This window comes from Heloderma suspectum, chromosome 16 (genome assembly GCF_057233095.1).
Source record: "Heloderma suspectum isolate Gila_16-S chromosome 16, 16-S_ref, whole genome shotgun sequence".
NCBI lineage: Eukaryota > Metazoa > Chordata > Lepidosauria > Squamata > Helodermatidae > Heloderma > Heloderma suspectum.
In genome coordinates this window covers 22,636,911-22,654,403 of record NC_139473.1, presented here as the reverse complement: position 1 = coordinate 22,654,403, position 17,493 = coordinate 22,636,911, and the positions used below count along the sequence as shown (strand labels likewise).

General features: G+C 52.3%; 1 protein-coding gene across 1 annotated transcript in view; it reads left to right on the top strand.

Moving 5' to 3' along the window:
* MLXIPL (MLX interacting protein like) overlaps positions 1 to 17,493 on the top strand; it is a 43,118-nt gene that overhangs the window by 6,209 nt on the left and 19,416 nt on the right. The window contains exons 3-8 of the mRNA XM_084822686.1: positions 1,430 to 1,536; positions 2,588 to 2,670; positions 3,663 to 3,752; positions 8,655 to 8,699; positions 8,828 to 9,026; positions 10,419 to 10,499. Coding sequence (XP_084678812.1) covers positions 1,430 to 1,536; positions 2,588 to 2,670; positions 3,663 to 3,752; positions 8,655 to 8,699; positions 8,828 to 9,026; positions 10,419 to 10,499 — 605 coding nt within the window. The remainder of the gene's footprint in view (positions 1 to 1,429; positions 1,537 to 2,587; positions 2,671 to 3,662; positions 3,753 to 8,654; positions 8,700 to 8,827; positions 9,027 to 10,418; positions 10,500 to 17,493) is intronic.

Here is a 17,493-nt window from a genome sequence, read left to right as displayed (position 1 = left end):
TACAGTAGTGTGCTACTTTGCAGGGTTGCAGTAGTTAATTTACAAATGGAGATATGCTGGTTGGCTGCTGAGGCCACCATTGAACCCAGCACTGTGCATCTCCAGCCCAAGGTGGCCTTCGAAAAGTATGAGACATATTCTTAGAGGACTGGTCAGCCTTCCCCAACCTGGCGCCCTCCAGATGTGTTGGAGTGCAAGTCCCATTATTCCCGGCTTTCATTTCCCCCACTCACCAATTGCTTGGTGGAGTCCCAGCTTTGCACAGTTTTTCCCCCTCTCTAAAAAGTTGAAATGCCTCTCTGAAGGCTGCATTACTGTCTGTAAGAGCTTTCAGCTAGCCTAGGCTGGTAATTTGGGTATTTGGGGCCTCACCCCTTTTGCCTTGGGCCCTTCCCCACACTGGAATGCCCCCCCCCCCAGCTTCTTTGAAATTGAGTTTGGCCCCTAGGTTGAAAGAGGTTCAACACTGCTGTCTCGTGGGCTGGCAGGCAGGCGGGTGGCTACGTTCCTTGATTTGCCACCTTCTCTTCTGTCAGCTGCCTTTGACAGCTCCAGGGCAAGCTTAACATTTTCAGTACATAAAGCCCTGAGGCAGGATCAGACCCAAGAGCCACCTAATCCAGCATTCTGCTTCCTACAGGGGCCAACCAGATGCCTTCAGGAAGCCCACAGGCAGGGCACAATGGTGATAACCCCACCCCTTCCCAGCATTTATCCTCAACATCCAGGACTCGTAGGTAGATTGCCTCTGAACACAGAGGTTCAGTTTTTAGTATCTGTAGCTGATAACCATCAATGGACTTCCAAAGTCCTGCTGGATCACACTAAGGATCCATCGAGCCCATGTAATCCACCTGGAAAGCTGTCTGTTACTGGGTGCACTAAAAATATAATAAGTCCAACTTTCCTCTTTCCAGGGCTGGTCAACTGGATCCCCTTGGGAAGACCACAAATAGGGCATGCAGGCAACAGCCCACCCCAGTTGCCTGCCCCCAGCATTTGATACTGGTACACTGCTCCTGAACGTGGCTGTTCCATTTAGACCACTTGCTTCCCCCCCCCTTCCCTCTTCCCTCTTCCCTCCCCCTCCCATTTTCCTTCTGTGTCGTGTCATTTTATATTGTAAGCCTGCGGGCAGGGACTGTCTTGTTTTCATTGATTGCATGTAAAGCACTCTGGGACTTTTTTTGCTGAGGAGCTGGATAAAAATGCAATAGACAGACAGACAGACAGACAGACAGACAATCTAGCTGTCCTGGCAAATGGCCACTTCTTTATCTTCCATTCGCTGAGTAATTGTTGGGAAATCTTCATCTCTTGGGTTTCTTTTTTTAATGGTTGTGGAGCCTGACCCTCAAAAAGTCGGCAGCCCGGTGTTACTCCCCTTTTGTATCCATCCCCTAGTCCTATCCTTTGTTTGACCTTTCAGTGGGAAACTGGTGTCCCCCAAATGGAAGAATTTCAAAGGCTTGCGGTTGCTTTGCCAGGACAAGATCCGCCTCAACAACGCCATTTGGAGAGCCTGGTACATCCAGTGTGAGTTCCGGGGCTGCAGAGGGGAGGGGCAGTGGGGCTGGACCGATCCCCAGCACCTGAGGGCAGCTCCTAGCATGGGCTTCAGGGTCTGTACTGCCACCAGAGCTCCTCCAGAACTGAGACTTGGCTGAGTTGGGGGGGGGGGATTTGAATACTAAACTCAAAGATCTCTCCCAAATGTGCAAGCTTTCAAGAGCTCTAGATCTTGTTGTCAGCTTGCCTGTCTTGTATACTTGCACGGTTTTTGGTGACCTTTGAGTTGGCCTAATAAAAGGTATTCCACAAATATGGATGCTGGGACATTTTTTAAAAACTGCCCATCACACCTTGCATTCACTTTTTGAAAAACATCGGTTTTGGCATTCCCTCCCCAATTTTGGCCTTGGAATCTTGATTTCAAGGGCCCACCTGTTAAGAAAAACATGAAACCTAGTGCTTGAATTCTGAGGGTAGAAGGCATAGAATACCTCAAAATAAACTTTGGACTACCTCATATATCATACCCCTCCATGACTGGGAGACTGTAGAGTGGCCATTAAGTATCACCAAAAAAGAAGACAAAAGTTTGCACAAAATGTGCATGTGCTAATTTATATGTCTCAATGGGGTGGCAGATGTCATCAGCCTCCCTGCTGAAAAAAGAGTCCCGGGGTTTGACCCTGCGAGCCCTCATTCCACTACACCACTGCCAGTGGGATGCAGGAATCGCCTTTGGCCCCATGTGTCTGGGAAGAGATGCCAAGGGTTCCCGATCCAACAACTGCAGGGGAGACGCCACTGGTTGGACTGCACAGGAGACTCCCTTGGGGATGGGCGTCCCACCCAGAAGCGTTTTCTTGGGTTCGAGGGCTCAAGGGCCAGGAGAGAGCAGGAGGACCCAGTCTCAGCATGGGCCCTTGTGGGTGGAAGCAGGAGATTCTTCCAGCAGAAGTCTGGCTCTGTCCTTGCTAGGTGGCAGTGGGTGGAGGAGGAGGCCTGGACCAGTGAGGAGGGCCTGGGGCTGGCAGGAATGGGGATTGGGGCCCTGGCCCTGATGGGTTCTCTTACACAGATGTGGAGCACAGGAAGAGCCCTGTGTGTGGATTTGTCACTCCCCTGGATGGATCTGAGGCGGATGAGCACCGGAAACCAGAAGTGAGTGTCAACCCAAACGTTTTTCATATCCAGCATGAAACTGTGTGTGTTTGTGTATCTTTCTCTGTGCATGCCTGTTTCTGTGTAGTGTTACATGGATGGGGAAAGGACCAGGCAGAGGCTTAAGAGCGTGTTTCCCCCCCCTATCTCCACTTCTGAGAGCAAGGCCAGGAAATCTGGCCTTGAGGCTGTCCAGCTGATGTCAGGATGTGTCCCACCACAACATGACAGGATCCCACCGCACACCAGCCGCTCCACGTTTGTATGTGTCAGTCCTGTTGGAGCCTTCGTCACTGGACCAGTCCACCGATCAGCTCTGTGCAGGAGCAGAGGGTCCATCCGGAAGCCAAACGCTGCCGTCCTTTGTTTTCAGGCAGGGCACATCCAGGCCGCAGCAGGAGCCACCTTCGGAGACCCTCTTCTGTGGTGGCGCTTTTCATCTATGGGGTTTTTGGTCTTCCGAAGCCCTTGTTTCAATAGCTCAGAACCGACCAAAAGGTTGATGGATTGAACCTCGCAACCCTGCCGAAATAACACCTCCAGAGAATTTACTTCTTCAGTTTCTTAGCCACCTTCCTCAAAAATGACTCAAAGGCGTTTTACAACAAGATTAAGGGCACAGCCCTATGCATGTTTAGAGAGAAAATAGTCCAACTTCCAGCATCCCCCAGCCAGCATAGCTGGCTGTTGGAAGTTGCCAGGCATTTATCTCTCCAAACATGGATAGGGCTGCGTCCTTAACCATACAATATTCAAAACAGCTAAAAACAATTATCCATTAAAATCCCCCCCCCCCCCGCAATGAAACAACTAAAACACTGAAAACACCAGTGGCAACCGAAACAATACAAGTGATGCATTCAAGAGCCCATCGAATGCCTGATGAAGGAAGAACGTGTGGCCCAACGCAAGGGGGGGGGGCAAAGCTGTGTTGAAGGACACTGGAGGTTTTCCTTTGTTCTTACTCTTGTGTCTGTTGCCTTCCTTCTCAGGCTGTTGTGCTGGAGGGGAACTACTGGAAGCGGCGGATCGAGGTGGTGATGAAGGAGTATCACAAATGGCGGATCTACTACAAGAAGAGGGTCAGGTTTTGTTTCCCCATCCCTCCTCACCCCCGCCACACACACCTGAGATGTGAGGCCAAACAGGATCATTGGGGGGGGGGGTGTCCCTTGTAGAAATGGTGGGCAGGGATGGGTCCTGATTAGCCACGACCGCGTGGGAGTGAGAAGGCCGCCCTGCAGGGCTCCATGTTTAACGTCAAATTCGGAGGCAGGGGAGCTTATGCCCGCGTTGCGGATGCTCAGAGGCATCCGGCTGTCCGGCACTGGAAACAGGGCGCTGTGTCCAATGGGTCCATCTTGCAGTCTGATGCAGCGGGGACTCTAATTACGTTCTTAAAACAACTGAGGCTGGTGTTCCTGCGTCCTGGAAGAGTTCCCTTTCTCGGTGGAGGAAGTTAACTCAGATCTCAGAGGTAAAGGGGGGCCAATCTGAGGCAAAGCCCATCTCCTCATAGACAAGCGTTCTCTTCATATTTATTATTTCGATTTAGACCCCACCTTTCCACACTAAGCTCCCAAAGCAGATAACAAGAAAAATATGCGATTACAATTACAAATAAAGGCATGCTTTGCTGAGGTTTGGGGTGCAACCCTACATACGTTTAGACAGAAAATAGGCCTACAACTCCCAGCATGCTCCAGCCAGCATTTTTTTCCATCTAAACATGCATAGGATTGTGCCTTTAATCTGAGTAGGTAACCTGTTCTTAATGCCATGTTTCAGGATGGGCAGCGTTAACCGTGTCCCTTGAGCATGGGCACTTCCTCACCATCAAGTTGCCACAAGCAGCCCCCACTCATCCATGGTTCAGGGCAGGTACTGTGGGTGGGTGGGGGGGAGGCTTTCCAACAAAACAAGCTTGGATCCCACACAGCAAGGGAGTCGAACCTCTTTCAGCCTGAGGGCTGAATTCCATTTCGCAGAAGGGGGGGGGGCATTCCAGTGGTGGCTGGGGCCAAAGGCAAAAAGGGGGAGGGGGGGATTACCAAAAATACCAGCATATTTTAGCTTAAAGCTCTTGCTGGTGGAAGAGAAAGGGAAGCCAGGCCTGGCTGTCTGCCCTGGCATTCTCCCTGCTGGGCCCACTGTCTGATGTAACCAAACCAGCAGCATGCAAAGGAAAAGGGTGGGAGAGTCCAAACTCCCCAAATCTTGAGCCAGGCAGCAGCTCCACCTAGTGGCCAATGCAGTCTTTGCATGGAGCTGCTAGTTCCTGCAGCCAGGATGCGCAGCGCCTGCCACCTTTCTGTTCATAGAATCATAGAATAGTAGGGTTGGAAGGGGCCTACAAGGCCATCGAGTCCAAGCCCCTGCTCAGTGCAGGAATCCAAGTCAGAGCATCCCTGACAGGTGGCTGTCCAGCCTCATCTTGAACGCCTTCAGTGTGGGAGAGCCCACCACCGCCCTAGGTCATTGGTTCCATGGTCGTATTGCTCTGACAGTCAGGAAGTTTTTCCTGATGTTCAGCCGGAGTCTGGCTTCCTGTCACTTGAGCCCATGATTCCGTGTCCTGCACTCTGGAATGATCGAGAAGAGATCCCGGCCTTCCTCTCTGTGACAACCTTTCAAGGACTTGAAGAGCGCTATCCTATCTCCCCTCAGTCTTCTCTTCTCCAGGCTAAACATGCCCAGTTCATTCAGTCTCTTCTCATAGGGCTTTGTTTCCAGTCCCCTGATCATCTTTGTTGCCCTCCTCTGAACCCTCTCCAGTTTGCATCCTTCTTAAAGTGTGGTGCCCAGAACTGGACACAGTACTCCAGATGTCTAACGAGTGCTGAGTAGAGGGGAACTAGTACTTCCCAGGATTCGGAAGCTATGCTTCTATTAATGCAGCCCAAAAGAGCATTTGCCTTTTTTGCAGCCACATCCCATTGTTGGGTCATATTCAGCTTGTGATCGACAACAATTCCAAGATCCTTCTCGCTTGTAGTGTGGTTGAGCCACGTATCCCCCATCTTGTAACTGTGCATTTCATTTCTTTTTCCTAGGCGCAGAACTTGGCATTTATCCCTATTAAATGTCATTCTGTTGTTCTCTGCCCAGTGCTCCAGTCTATCAAGATGACTTTGAATTTTGTTTCTGTCTCCCAAAGTATTAGCTATCCTGCCCAATTTGGTGTCATCTGCAAATCTGATCAGCATTCCCTGCACCTCCTCCTCCAAGTCGGGATTTGTCGGGCAGGATTTGTTCTTGACAAATCCATGTTGGCTTTGAGGAATCACTGCATTGTTTTCAAGGTGCTTGCAGATGCATTGCTTTATCATCTGCTCCAGAATTGTCCCAGGGACTGATGTCAGACTGACTGGTCTGTAGTTCCCAGGTTCCTCCTTCTTACCCTTTCTGAAGATAGGGACAACATTAGCCCTCCTCCAGTCATCTGGCACTTCCCCCGTCCTCCATGATTGCTCAAAGAGAATAGACAGCGGTTCTGAGAGTTCCTCTGCCAGTTCCTTTATTACTCTAGGATGCAGTTCATCTGGCCATGGAGATTTGAACTCATTCAAAGCCCTTAGGTGTTCCTTGACCATATGCCTATCGATCTCAAGCTGCAATCCTGCCCCTTCAGCCTGTACTTCGCCTTTGCCAGAGGGGTCATAGACCCTCTTTTGGGAGAAGACTGAGCCAAAGTAGGAATTGAGCACCTCTGCCTTTTCTTTGTCATCTGTTATCATTTTGCCATCCTTTTTTAATAGCTGAACCACCATTTCTTTCCTCTCTTTTGCTATGCATGTATCTGAAGAAAGCCTTTTTGTTGTTTTTAGCATCCCTCGCTAACCTCAGCTCGTTCTCAGCTTTAGCCTTCCTGACGCCATCCCTGCAATTCTGTGCTACCTGCCTGTACTCTTCCGTTGTTACTTGGCCTTCTTTCCACTTCCTATGTGTGTCCTTTCAGGTCATCCCTAAGCTTTTTGTGAAGCCACATTGGCTTCTTCTGTTGTCTTCCACCTTTTCTTCTTGTTGGAATGGTTTGTAATTGTGCCTTGAGAATTTCCTTTTTTAAAAGCTCCCACCCTTCTTGGACTCCTTTTCTCGTTCGCGTCGCTTGCCATGGGGCCTGACTGATCATTGTTCTGAATTGATTAAAATCAGCTTTCCTCAAATCCAGGGTACGCGTTTGACTACACTCGGCTTTTGCTTCCCTTAGGACCAAGAACTCAAGTACAACATGGTCGCTTTCCCCCAGAGTTCCTGTAACTTGATCCACTAAGTCATCTCTGTTGGTTAGGATCAAGTCAGGGGTAGCCGATCCTCTAGTTCCTTCCTCTCCTTTCTGTAGGAGGAAGTGATCCGCCACACAAGTCAGGAATTTCCTGGAGGGGCCATGTTTTGCAGAATTTGTCTCCCAACCAATATTGGGGAAATTGAAGTCCCCCATTACTACTGCATCATGCTTCCTTGAAACATTGGCTATTTGCTTTTCAAAAGTTTCATCCATTCCTCGTCTTCTCCTTGATTGGGTGGCCGGGAGTAGACTCCGACCACCAGGTTCCTTTTATTCTTTGCTCCATTTATTTTAACCCAGATGCTCTCGATGGGGCTACCAAGCTCCTCCTCCTGTATTTCTGTGCAGAGATAGGTATTTTTCACATACAGTGCAACCCCAATTCCCTTTCTGTTCCTCCTGTTCTTTTTGAACAAGTTATATCCTTCAAAGTTCTGACGCCTTCTGTTTCAGAGAATGGGGCAGCTCTGTTATCCTGCCTCAGGAAGGCACTCAAGAGTGGGGCAGGGGAGATGTTTCTGCACTTTAATTTGGGGAGTGGCTCGCCTAGCTGGCACAGCACTGTGGCTAAGAAGAGGCCGATTTGACTTGAATCTTGCCTATGCCATGAACTCACGGAGTGGCTTTAGGTAAACCACCATTTCCTGGCCTCAGTCCATCCATCTGCAGAATGGATTGAAAAAAGGATTATAAGTTACTGAAATAATGTATGTCAAGAGCTTAAAATGCTATGTAAGTTGTTGTTGTTGTTGTTGTTGTCATTAACACAACGTTGCAGTCTGCAGTCAGGATCCCCAGCTGCTCCATTCTATTCCCCACCCCTCCCACTGACACCATTCCATGGTGGTTGAACGTGCTCAGATCACATTGAGCTGTTTGGGGGGTTGTTTCCTCCCCCTGCCAAATATTTATTTGTGCTTCTGCAAACTGTGGGGTTTCCCTGAGTCTACTGATACCTCCCTGTTGTGCATGCATGTTGCTGTTTTGGCTTCATCACCAACAGAACTTCCAGTTTGAACACTGGAGACAGAGAAAATGATAAAGAAAACTGAGGGGCAAGCACCTTGCAAATGCACAGAGTATTATCGGTCACCCATTTATTCTTTGGAGCATAGGTCACCACAAAATAGCCCTATATTGTTGTTGTTGTTATTGTTGTTGTTATTTTCAAATGCCCTGGACTGAGTCCTGGTGTTGGTAATGCATTCTGGAGCTGAGCCCTGGTAAGCCATGACTTCCAGGAAACTCCAGATGAGCTCAATGGCTGCATTTCTCCTCTGACAGCATGACTGGACATGTCTGGATGTCCACATGGGGGAGAATTGTGCATGCAACCTGGGGTTTCCTCTCTGTGGCCAAAGAGGCAAGCCTCTTTTCCCCAGTGGAGATTTCAAAATGTAAGGCAAAAAGTGGCTTGCCTCTTCAGCACAGGGGAAGGTTGAAAGTCACAAGTCCTCCTCTCTTTGGCCTTTCCTTTGCATCAAGATCTCAGCGCCCCCCTGAAAATACACCAGGAACCCCCGGTGGGTCTCCAACTGGTGTTGATGAACCACCGGAGCTCACTGTGCTCCTTGGCGCAGCTCAGACCTTCTTCTGCCACCCCTCCAGCAAAATGCATCCCCTTGCCGCAGCCTTGGTGTCGTCCCCTGCAGTCCTTCACCAGCATGGTGGCCCTAACGTGGCCTTTCTCTTGCAGCTCCACAGGTTCAGCCGGGAAGGAGAGGTCCCCAGCCCCAAACCGGTGAGTGAGGAAGAGGGGACCTGAGCAGCCAGGCTGGCTGGAGCAGGCTTGGGGTTCCTCCAGGGCCAGCTGTGGTGCAACGCCCCTGGCAGATCCCTCTGCCTGATGGTTCAGTCTCTCCCCTTTAGGAGGAGGAGGCTTGGGAACTGACGGACCGCTGGTGTGACCAGCTTTTCTGCAATGTGGTCCCAATGCTGCTGAGAGACAAGGAGGAAGAGGTGGAGGGGAGGCAGCTCTTTAACCTGGACAGCTTCATCTCGGACATCTCGGACACCCTCTTCACCATGACCCAGGCCAGTGGCCCCCCTCAGCCCTCACCAGAAGAAGGTGATTCTGCTGACAAGCTGGCTCGGGCACATCCGGCAGGGTACTGCTGCTGCCATTGCCCTGAGACAGGGCTGGACCTTTTCCAGCCTGAGGGGCAGTTTCAGGTTTGGAGAAGCCCTTGGGGGCCGCATTTCTGGGGGAAAGGGGAGGTGAAAGCAAGAGGGATGGGCTCAGAGGCAAAGAGGCAGAGGCAAAGCACCCCAAACGCCAGGCTGTTGTCACTTAAAGCTCTGATTGCCAGTAATCCCGCCACAGGGGAGACGCGTCAGCCTCTTTAGAAGGGGACAAATCTGCACAAGAGATGGCAGAGGTCCAAATGACTGGTGGTCAGGAGGAAAGGGGTGGAGCCAGGGGAGGAGTCGTGGCCACTTGAGGAACCCCAGAGGGCCGGGTCTGGCTCCCGGACCTGAGGTTCAGCACTCCTGTGCTATAAGGAATGGCTGAAAGAACCGTGTGTGCCCAATCCAGAGCAACGAAGGGTCATGCCAGCGGCCTTCAGGGATCTCAGGCCGAAGATGGAGCAGGCCTGTTCTCTGTTGCTCCAGAGCAGCCTTCCCCTACCTGGTGCCCAGGAAGCTGGCTGTGGGGTGATGGGAGTTGTAGTACAACACATCTGGAGGGCACCAGGTTGGGGAAGGCTGCTGCAGAGGGCCGGGCTCGAACCAGTGGCTAGAAATTGGAGGATAGCAGAATTCAGCAAACCATCATGAGAAACGTTGTAACAGGGAGGGCTGTTCAGCAGTGGGACAGTTCCCTGGGAGGTGGTGAAAACTCCTTCATTGGAGGTATTTAAGCAGGGGCTGGACGTCCACCTGTCAGTGATGCTGTAGCTGCAGCCTGCACCAGAGAGTCTGCATGGAGCAGGGGGATGGACTAGATGATCTCTGAGTTCCCTTCTAAGTCTATGATTCTATGAAAAGCAAGGCAGCAATTAGCCATGACAGCTAAATGGAATGTCTGCCAACAGGAGCCGTCTGCCACTGTTTACCTGTGGGCCAGACAAACAGGCTGTCTGTCACTTCTACATGTTACCCTGGGGCTGCTCAGAGAGGGTCTGGCTGGCTGCATCTGGAAGTGGAAATTGTGAGCCCAGTCCAGCCACATCTTAGGTACCCATGTGTCCTGGCAATGGTACTCAGCACCTGGGCTCTCCGTTCTAGCCAAGCTGGCTTCCGTTTGCCACTACAATGTTTGGGAAACCCTCACAGTTCTGTCCAGACTCTGGGCACCCCGACCCCAGCCAAGGCAAAGCTGTTCTCTAGGTTCCAACGACGCTGGATGGTAGTACACTTGCCTCCTGTTCCGAGTGCGAGTTGTGGTGAGCCTGAACTGGAAAGGGGAGAATTCAGTTGAGCTTCTCTTGAGCTTTTGCTTGGCCTTCCCCTCTCGCAGCCTACGTCGGCAACGCTGACATGATCCAGCCGGATTTGGCCCCACTGCAACCGAACCTTGACGATTTTATGGAGATATCCGGTAGGAAGCTGCTTGTTGTGCAAATAATGCAGTTAATTAATGCAACAAAGGGAAAGGGGCACGGGTGGGCTATTGGGGTGCGTGGGTGAGAGATGTGAGAAATCATGGTGACATTTGGAGCACTGGAAGTCTACCATGGTTGTTCCTGCTCTAGAGTTCCTGCAGGGTTGCTTCTCTAACGGAACTGGGATTAAAATGGATGTTCGGCAGAAACCCTTAATTAATGTTTAGTTATTTTCAATTTATTTATTCTGTATTCTATTGTCAGCTGCCTTGAGTAAGTTTGGGGAGGAAAATAAATTATAAATATAACTTTTACATATTTGGGATATAAATTAATTAAATAAATAATTTAGCATGATAAAAGAAATTAATTTGGAATTTTAAAATTAATTTTTAAAATAAATAAATTAAATTAATTTAAATTAATTAAATTAAATTAATTAATCCAGCAATGCCCCTTTCCCAAGAATGAGATTCTCCTATAATATTTGATCACATATGTACAGTATGTTTCTTATATATATAATTCAAAGGTGGGAGTTAGTTGGTCATCCCTTTTTGACTGCCTTCCGGTTGACCGATTCTCATGAAACACACTTCATTGGAAAGCTCTTGACACACAGATTCCACAAATAACAATGGTTTTCACTATAATTCAAAGTCAGGAGTTTATTTATGTCCATAAACTGTTTGATTTTTCTGCGCAAACGGAGTTTGTGGGGAACCAACTTCTTGTTTATTTTTAAACATGTTTACCCCACTTTTCCCTTTTTCCAAAACAAAAAGGAGTCACTCAGAATGGCTTACAAAAGATACCCCCCCCCCGTAACAATGATAAAAACGCATTAACAAACAAAAGATAGCAGTGTATTTACACACACGTGAACAAAATCAACTTGGTCGATAAATAAAATGTAAGCAACTGTGGAGTCAACTGCTCACTTATTTAAAAAGACTAAATCCCAGTCACTGGGGCTGGAGATTAATTGCCCCTTGAATATTGCTCCAATGCCCAGGTCCATTCCATGACAGGGGGTGGTTGGTGGTGGTAGAATCATAGAATCATAGTAGGGTTGGAAGGGGCCTACTAGGCCATCAAGTCCAACCCCCTGCTCAATGCAGGAATCCAAGTCAGAGCATCCCTGACAAATGGCTGTCCAGCCTCGTCTTGAAGGCCTCTAGCGTGGGAGAGCCCACCACCTCCCTAGGTCATGGGTTCCATTGTCGTATTGCTCTTACAGTCAGGAAGTTTTTCCTGGTGGGAGAATTCAGTTGCTGGTTTCCTTGTACTATTATTATTATTTTTTCTTTTCACATCTTAACAGTGAAATAGTGTTGTTGGCTGTTTAAAAAGGAAAAGGGGAAAACCACACAAAGGAACCAGTAATTAAAGCCCTCCCTGCCCCTGGGGTTACAGGAACGGATATTGGGGAAATTCATGGGGCAAATTACAGGCTATTCATTACGAATCCCCAGTCACGATCAGCAGGAAACAATGAAACTAACACCTATGAGAAAGAAACGTGAAATGTTTTAATTCCGTCACCAGGAAGCAATACAATGGGCTCAACTTGCAAAGCACAAAATGTTTTAATTAAAGGCACAGAAGCCCTCAAACTAGGGGAGCAGAACCTCTTTCAGCCCAAGGCCAAATTCGGTTTTGCTGGAGCTCTTGGGTGGGTGGGGCCAAAGGCAAAAGGGGGAGGGCCAAAGCTAACAAGAATACCAGCATATGTTTCCCTTGAAGCTCTTCCTGCCAGTAGGCCAGCGTTAAGAGAGGCAGTCTCTTAACTGCACACAACCCAGGAAACCACCAAATGGCAGCTGGGGGAAAGGGGGTGGGGCCACGGGAAGGAGGTGTGGCCAGCCGGAGAACCCCGGAGGGCCGGATTGAAACTTCAGGAGGGCCGGATTTGGCCACTGAGCCTGGGGTTCCCCACTCCTGCCCTACACCACCATACCACTCTTGCCTGTTCATACTGCAGGCATCCCAATTCGACAGCTGCATTTTCACACAAAACAACTTGCCCCAAATTAGGTCTGGGGGAAAAACACCAGACAGCAACACAGAAAAGATGATGTCTTTTCCCTGGGTGATGTGGGAAATTGTTTTAGCAGACGTGTAGCAACTGGTGAGTGGCAGAGGAGCAGTGGCCAGGGCGGGGGGAGCAGGATGGGTGTGGTTGCCCCCTGCCCCCACTCATGGGATTTGAGCAGAGGAGAAGATGGGACCTGTCAAGGTTTGACAGAGGAGAAAGCGGCGCCCACGCCCTGCGGCATTTCCCCAAATACAGCCTGTGTTACAGGAATATGAAGCCACACTGGGGGTGAGACGGAGAGGAAGGAAAACTTATCTGCCCACGAAAGGGGAAATTTCTGGGGAGGGGCAAGCTAGGGGCTGTGGAGCAGGAGACAGGGTGAGGAGGACATTTAGCGGGGAGTCAGTCAAGCTTGCCTTGTCCGGATGTGCTTCTGCACCTGGGACTGCTGATTTTCAGACTTTCGGAGCAGAGGGGCTGGATGGCGCACATGGAAGATTGCTTTGTGTGGATTAGTTTCCCGCAGAACCCAGGCGTGGGCAGAAGGTAGGAATATCAGAAGCTGCCTTATACCCTGGGTCCGTCTAACCCAGTATTGTCGACACTGTCTGGCAGCCATGGCTGTCCAGGGTTTCAGGCGGGATTCCTTCCTAGCCCTACCTGGAGATGCCAGGGGTCAAACCTGAGACCTTCTGCATGCCAAGCAGGGGCTCTATTTCATAGAATCATAGAATAGTAGAGTTGGAAGGGGCCTATAAGGCCATCGAGTCCAACCCCCTGCTCAGTGCAGGAATGTATTTATTACATTTCTATACTGCCCAATAGCTGAAGCTATCTGGGCAGTTCACAAAAATTAAAACCATAAAATACTGCATAAAATACTGAGCTGGGGTCTTTTCCTTAAAGGCAAAGTAAGATTCTAGTCCTCATGGTTCTGAATAAAGGGCTGATTTAAATAGGAAGCTGCCTTATACTGAGTCAGACCTTGCTTGGTCCATATAGCCCAGTATTGTCCGCACTGATTGGCAGCCATGGCTCTCCAGGGCTCCAGGCCAGATTCCTTCCTAGCCCTACCTGGCGATGCCAGGAATCAAACCTGGGACCTTCTGCATGCAAAGCGGGGGCTCTCCTGCAGAGCCTTCAAGACAGAATGGGATCAACTGGTAGATCTCTGGGTGATTTGGGGAAGATAGGCAAGGGGTTCTGACTCCTGTGGGTTTAACGAAAGCAACCACCAAGTGAGCTTTTTCCCCAACCAAGATTAGACAGACAGACAGATTAGATTGAAATGAGGATAGATTGGGGTAACCGGTAACGGCCTTTTTGTGCGGAAAACCCTGTGAGATCAGAATGACTCTTAAATGTACGTCTTTTGCACCTGCCAATCTTGGGCTTCTAGTAAAAAAAACAACCCAGAGTAGATCCTGCAAGCTTGAGTGCTCTCCCCCCCCCCCGCCCCATTGTAGCTTGCAGGGGAAGCCGCCAAAGGGGCCATTGGCCCTTCAGGAGGGCAAAAGGATTCTGAGGGCAGAGCTGCTGCTGATCCTCGTGGCGTGCAGGTGGGACTGTGCGCCTGCACATCACACAACGACACAGGCCCTATTCCATCTTCCCCAACCTGGTGCCCTCCAGATGTGTTGGACACCTGTGTTAGGCACAACTAGGGGATGCCAGGTTGGAGACAGCTGCCCTTGAGTTTACATGGACTAGATCAGATTTGCGCGAGTGGACAGGGCAGCCCTGAAGCCAAAGGTGCCCTTTGTGCCTTTGGGGGCCGTCCGTGCTGTGGGGGGGCGCTGTCTGCACAAGAGGCGCACGTGGGGCCGCCTCTCCGAAGAGGCCATTGTGCTTTTGACAAGTCCGTATACTAAAAAACAGCAACACTTTTTATTAAAAAGCATAATATGATATTGCTGTTGGGAGCAACATCTTAACTGAGCAAACACCCTCCACAACAGGGATACTAATGTGGCTGATACTTCATTCTTTCTTTATTTGAATGATTGGATAGGGTTGCCAGCTCTTTTTCTTTTTTTTTACTGCTCCCATGCCTTCCACTTCAGCTGGTGGTGATTTTCCTGGGATAGAGGGGGAAGTGATGATGGAGTACCTAGAGGGAGATAAACTTCTGCTAAATCTCTGAGTGTCAAGAGTTTGTTTAAAGGCGCCGGCACGGAGCCAGTCAAGGTACAGTTGGCAACCCCAGCATTGGGCTTAGCTCTGAGCACTGCTCTGTGCTGGGGCTCAATTCCCAAGCAGTATAAAGATGGGGCTGCCTCTGAGCAAGTGCAGAGTGCCTCTCACCCTTCACCAAGTGATCACTACCTGCTGCTTCCTACACTGCTGGGATTTGGAGCCCTCAAGAAATCTGCAGCCCCGGCCTTCTCCCCTCCTAGCTTTGATCTGGACCAAAACGTCCATCTCCCAGTTGGTTCAACTGGGTCTGCTACCTGCTAGAGGGCTGAAAACCTCTCCCCAGCGGCCCTTCTTTTCTCCTTCCCGGTGCTCTGGGGTGCCCTTTGGCCTGTCCAGAGAAGTGCTGAGGGAGGGCGGTCTGGGAAAGGAGCTGGGTCAGCCCCACAAGAGTGCTGTTGCAATGGGTGGGGGCAAGGTCACCCCCCCCCTGTCCCCAGCCAGGCAGCAGGGACCTCTCGGGCTCCTGCCTGCCAATCACAGGGCTGAGGCCCTGGCTGAATGAGGAACCAGCAACCGCCCCCTGGCCTGGCCAGCAAGGAGAGGAGAGGAACCCGGGCCGTATGGAGCAGTCCCAATGGCAGGACCACGGCTGGCCCCCCATGGCGGGTAGGAGACAGCGAGGCAGAGGAGCTTTCCGTCAGCCCCTATTCCGGGCATGCCTTCTCTTTCATTCTGGAGTGTAGCAGTGGGAGGGAGGGAGGAATGGAATGCTTTCTGCACTAGCCCAGGGGCACTGTTTCCCAGACAGAATTGAGCCCTGTCTTGCTTCACTTAGCCCTCTGCCCTGGGCATTCTCTTTTACTCCAGTAGGGTGGTGGTGGGAGGAAGGAAGGACAGGTGCTCTGCCCATGCCCAGGGGCACTCCTTCATGTCCAGCAGGGCTGGGTAACGCGCAGGCGCATGCGGCTCCCCTGGCCTTTTTTGTGGCCCCTTTCGTGTACGCTGAACATGTACAGGCTCAGGCCTGCCTTGCTCCGAACACCAGAGTGGGGGTCCCTCCGTGAAGGTGAGGAGGTGCCGAATAGGGGGAGGGGGAGGCCAAGCGGGCCCCGGCCTCTGCCGGGCTCGCGAAGTTCGCCCGGCGCAGCGCGCGCCCCCCGCGCGACGGGTGGCGCCTGTCTCGGCGGCCCTCCCGCGTGGCGCCTCGCGGCCCTGCGCGCCCCGCCCGAGGCAGCTGCGCGCGGGGCGCCCATCTCGGGCCAGTCTCTGCCTCGCCGCCGCCCGCCCGCGCCCCAGCCGCGGGCCCCGCTCGCCCGCCCGGGGGCGCCGCTGGTGCAGGCCCCGAGCGGAGCGGAGCGGAGCGCTGGCGGGGCCGCCGCCGCGGCTGCGCCAGGAGCAACTGCCGCCCCGCGCCGGTGCGGCGCCTTGCGCAGCGGCTGTGGTGCGGCCGGCGGCGGGGCGTCGCGCGCGCGCGCGCCCGCCCGCGCTCCCCAGCGCGGCCTCCTGGCTCTGCCCGTCGAGCCGCCGCGAAAGGCGCGGGGGGGGCGCGGGCGGAGGCGGCCGCCCGGCGCCTTCTGCGGCGCGGGAGGGGGCGCGGAGGGGCGCTGGCTCGGGCGCCTGCCCGGGGGCCTCGGCCTTCCGCAGGAGGGCGCGCGGCGTGTCAGCAGGGCTGTTCCCGAGCAGGGGCTCGCGCCCTCGTCGCGGCACCGGAGCGCGCGCTTGTGCGGCGCCCGGCGATGCGGCGCGCCTGTCCCCGGGGGCAGCGCCTGACACGTGCGCCGCGCGGCATTCCCCTGGGGCTCATGCGCAGGGGCCGCTGGGCCGTCGGAGTCCTTGGCAGGCGCTTCCGCATCCTCCTGACCTGCTGCCCGGTGTGGGCCTGACTTCATTTGCTGCTGGAGGTAGTTGCCCTGTGTGCTTCCCCCCCGCCCCGTGTATGACGCCATGAGGCGGAGGACGCTCTTTGCAAGGCCTCGGGCATGGAGGGGCCTGGGCTGATGCGAAGAGAGCTTTTAGCCCGTGGCCCACGTGGAAACCTCCAATGCGGCTGGTTGATGAACCGTCACCCGGTGCCTTTCTGGTGCAATCCGGCTGGGATGCCTCCTTGGCGTCCATCGGCCTGCCCCATCCCGACAGCTCCCACTGCCCCCCCATTGGTCACACGGGCTGGGGAGGATGGGCACTGTAGTTCAACAGGTCTGCAACCCCATCCATAATAGGGACGCAAGCCCCACTGAACATCGTGTGGGGCTTACTTCTGAGTAAACATGCAGAGGATCACGCTTGCATGTTGCGACGGGGATGGTGAAGTTAGAGCAGCCTTCACCCACCCAGTGCCCTCCACTTTGGTTGGATACAAGTCCCATTATCCCCAGCAGCACTGGGCTGCCCTCGGGGTGGGCAGAAGATAGATCTCCGGGTATTTTGGACTTCAATGCCCGCAAGCCCCTGCCAGCCTGGCCAGTGGTCAGGAATGCTGGGAGCTGAAGTCCAAAACAACTGGAGAGCTTCTTCCTGCCCACCCCTGGCCTACCTTATAGGGCTGTTTTTGGAACAAACAAGAGAAAGGAATTGTGAAGGGTGCGTGGGTTGTTGGGTTGTTTTGAATTTTGCTAGAGCCATAATGAATATCGCCAATGCAAATGAACTGGTGTTTCGTATGTGAAAGAGGCGCTGGAGCTGAGGGAAGAGAAAACCTACATAGGGATGTTTTGGTGCCTGGGGGCGCTTTGGAGGAGGAGCAAGAGGGGAAGGCCGCCAAGGCTGGGCGGTGTTTCTTTGCATGTAAAAAGGAGCTGTGTAAAAGGAGCTGGGGT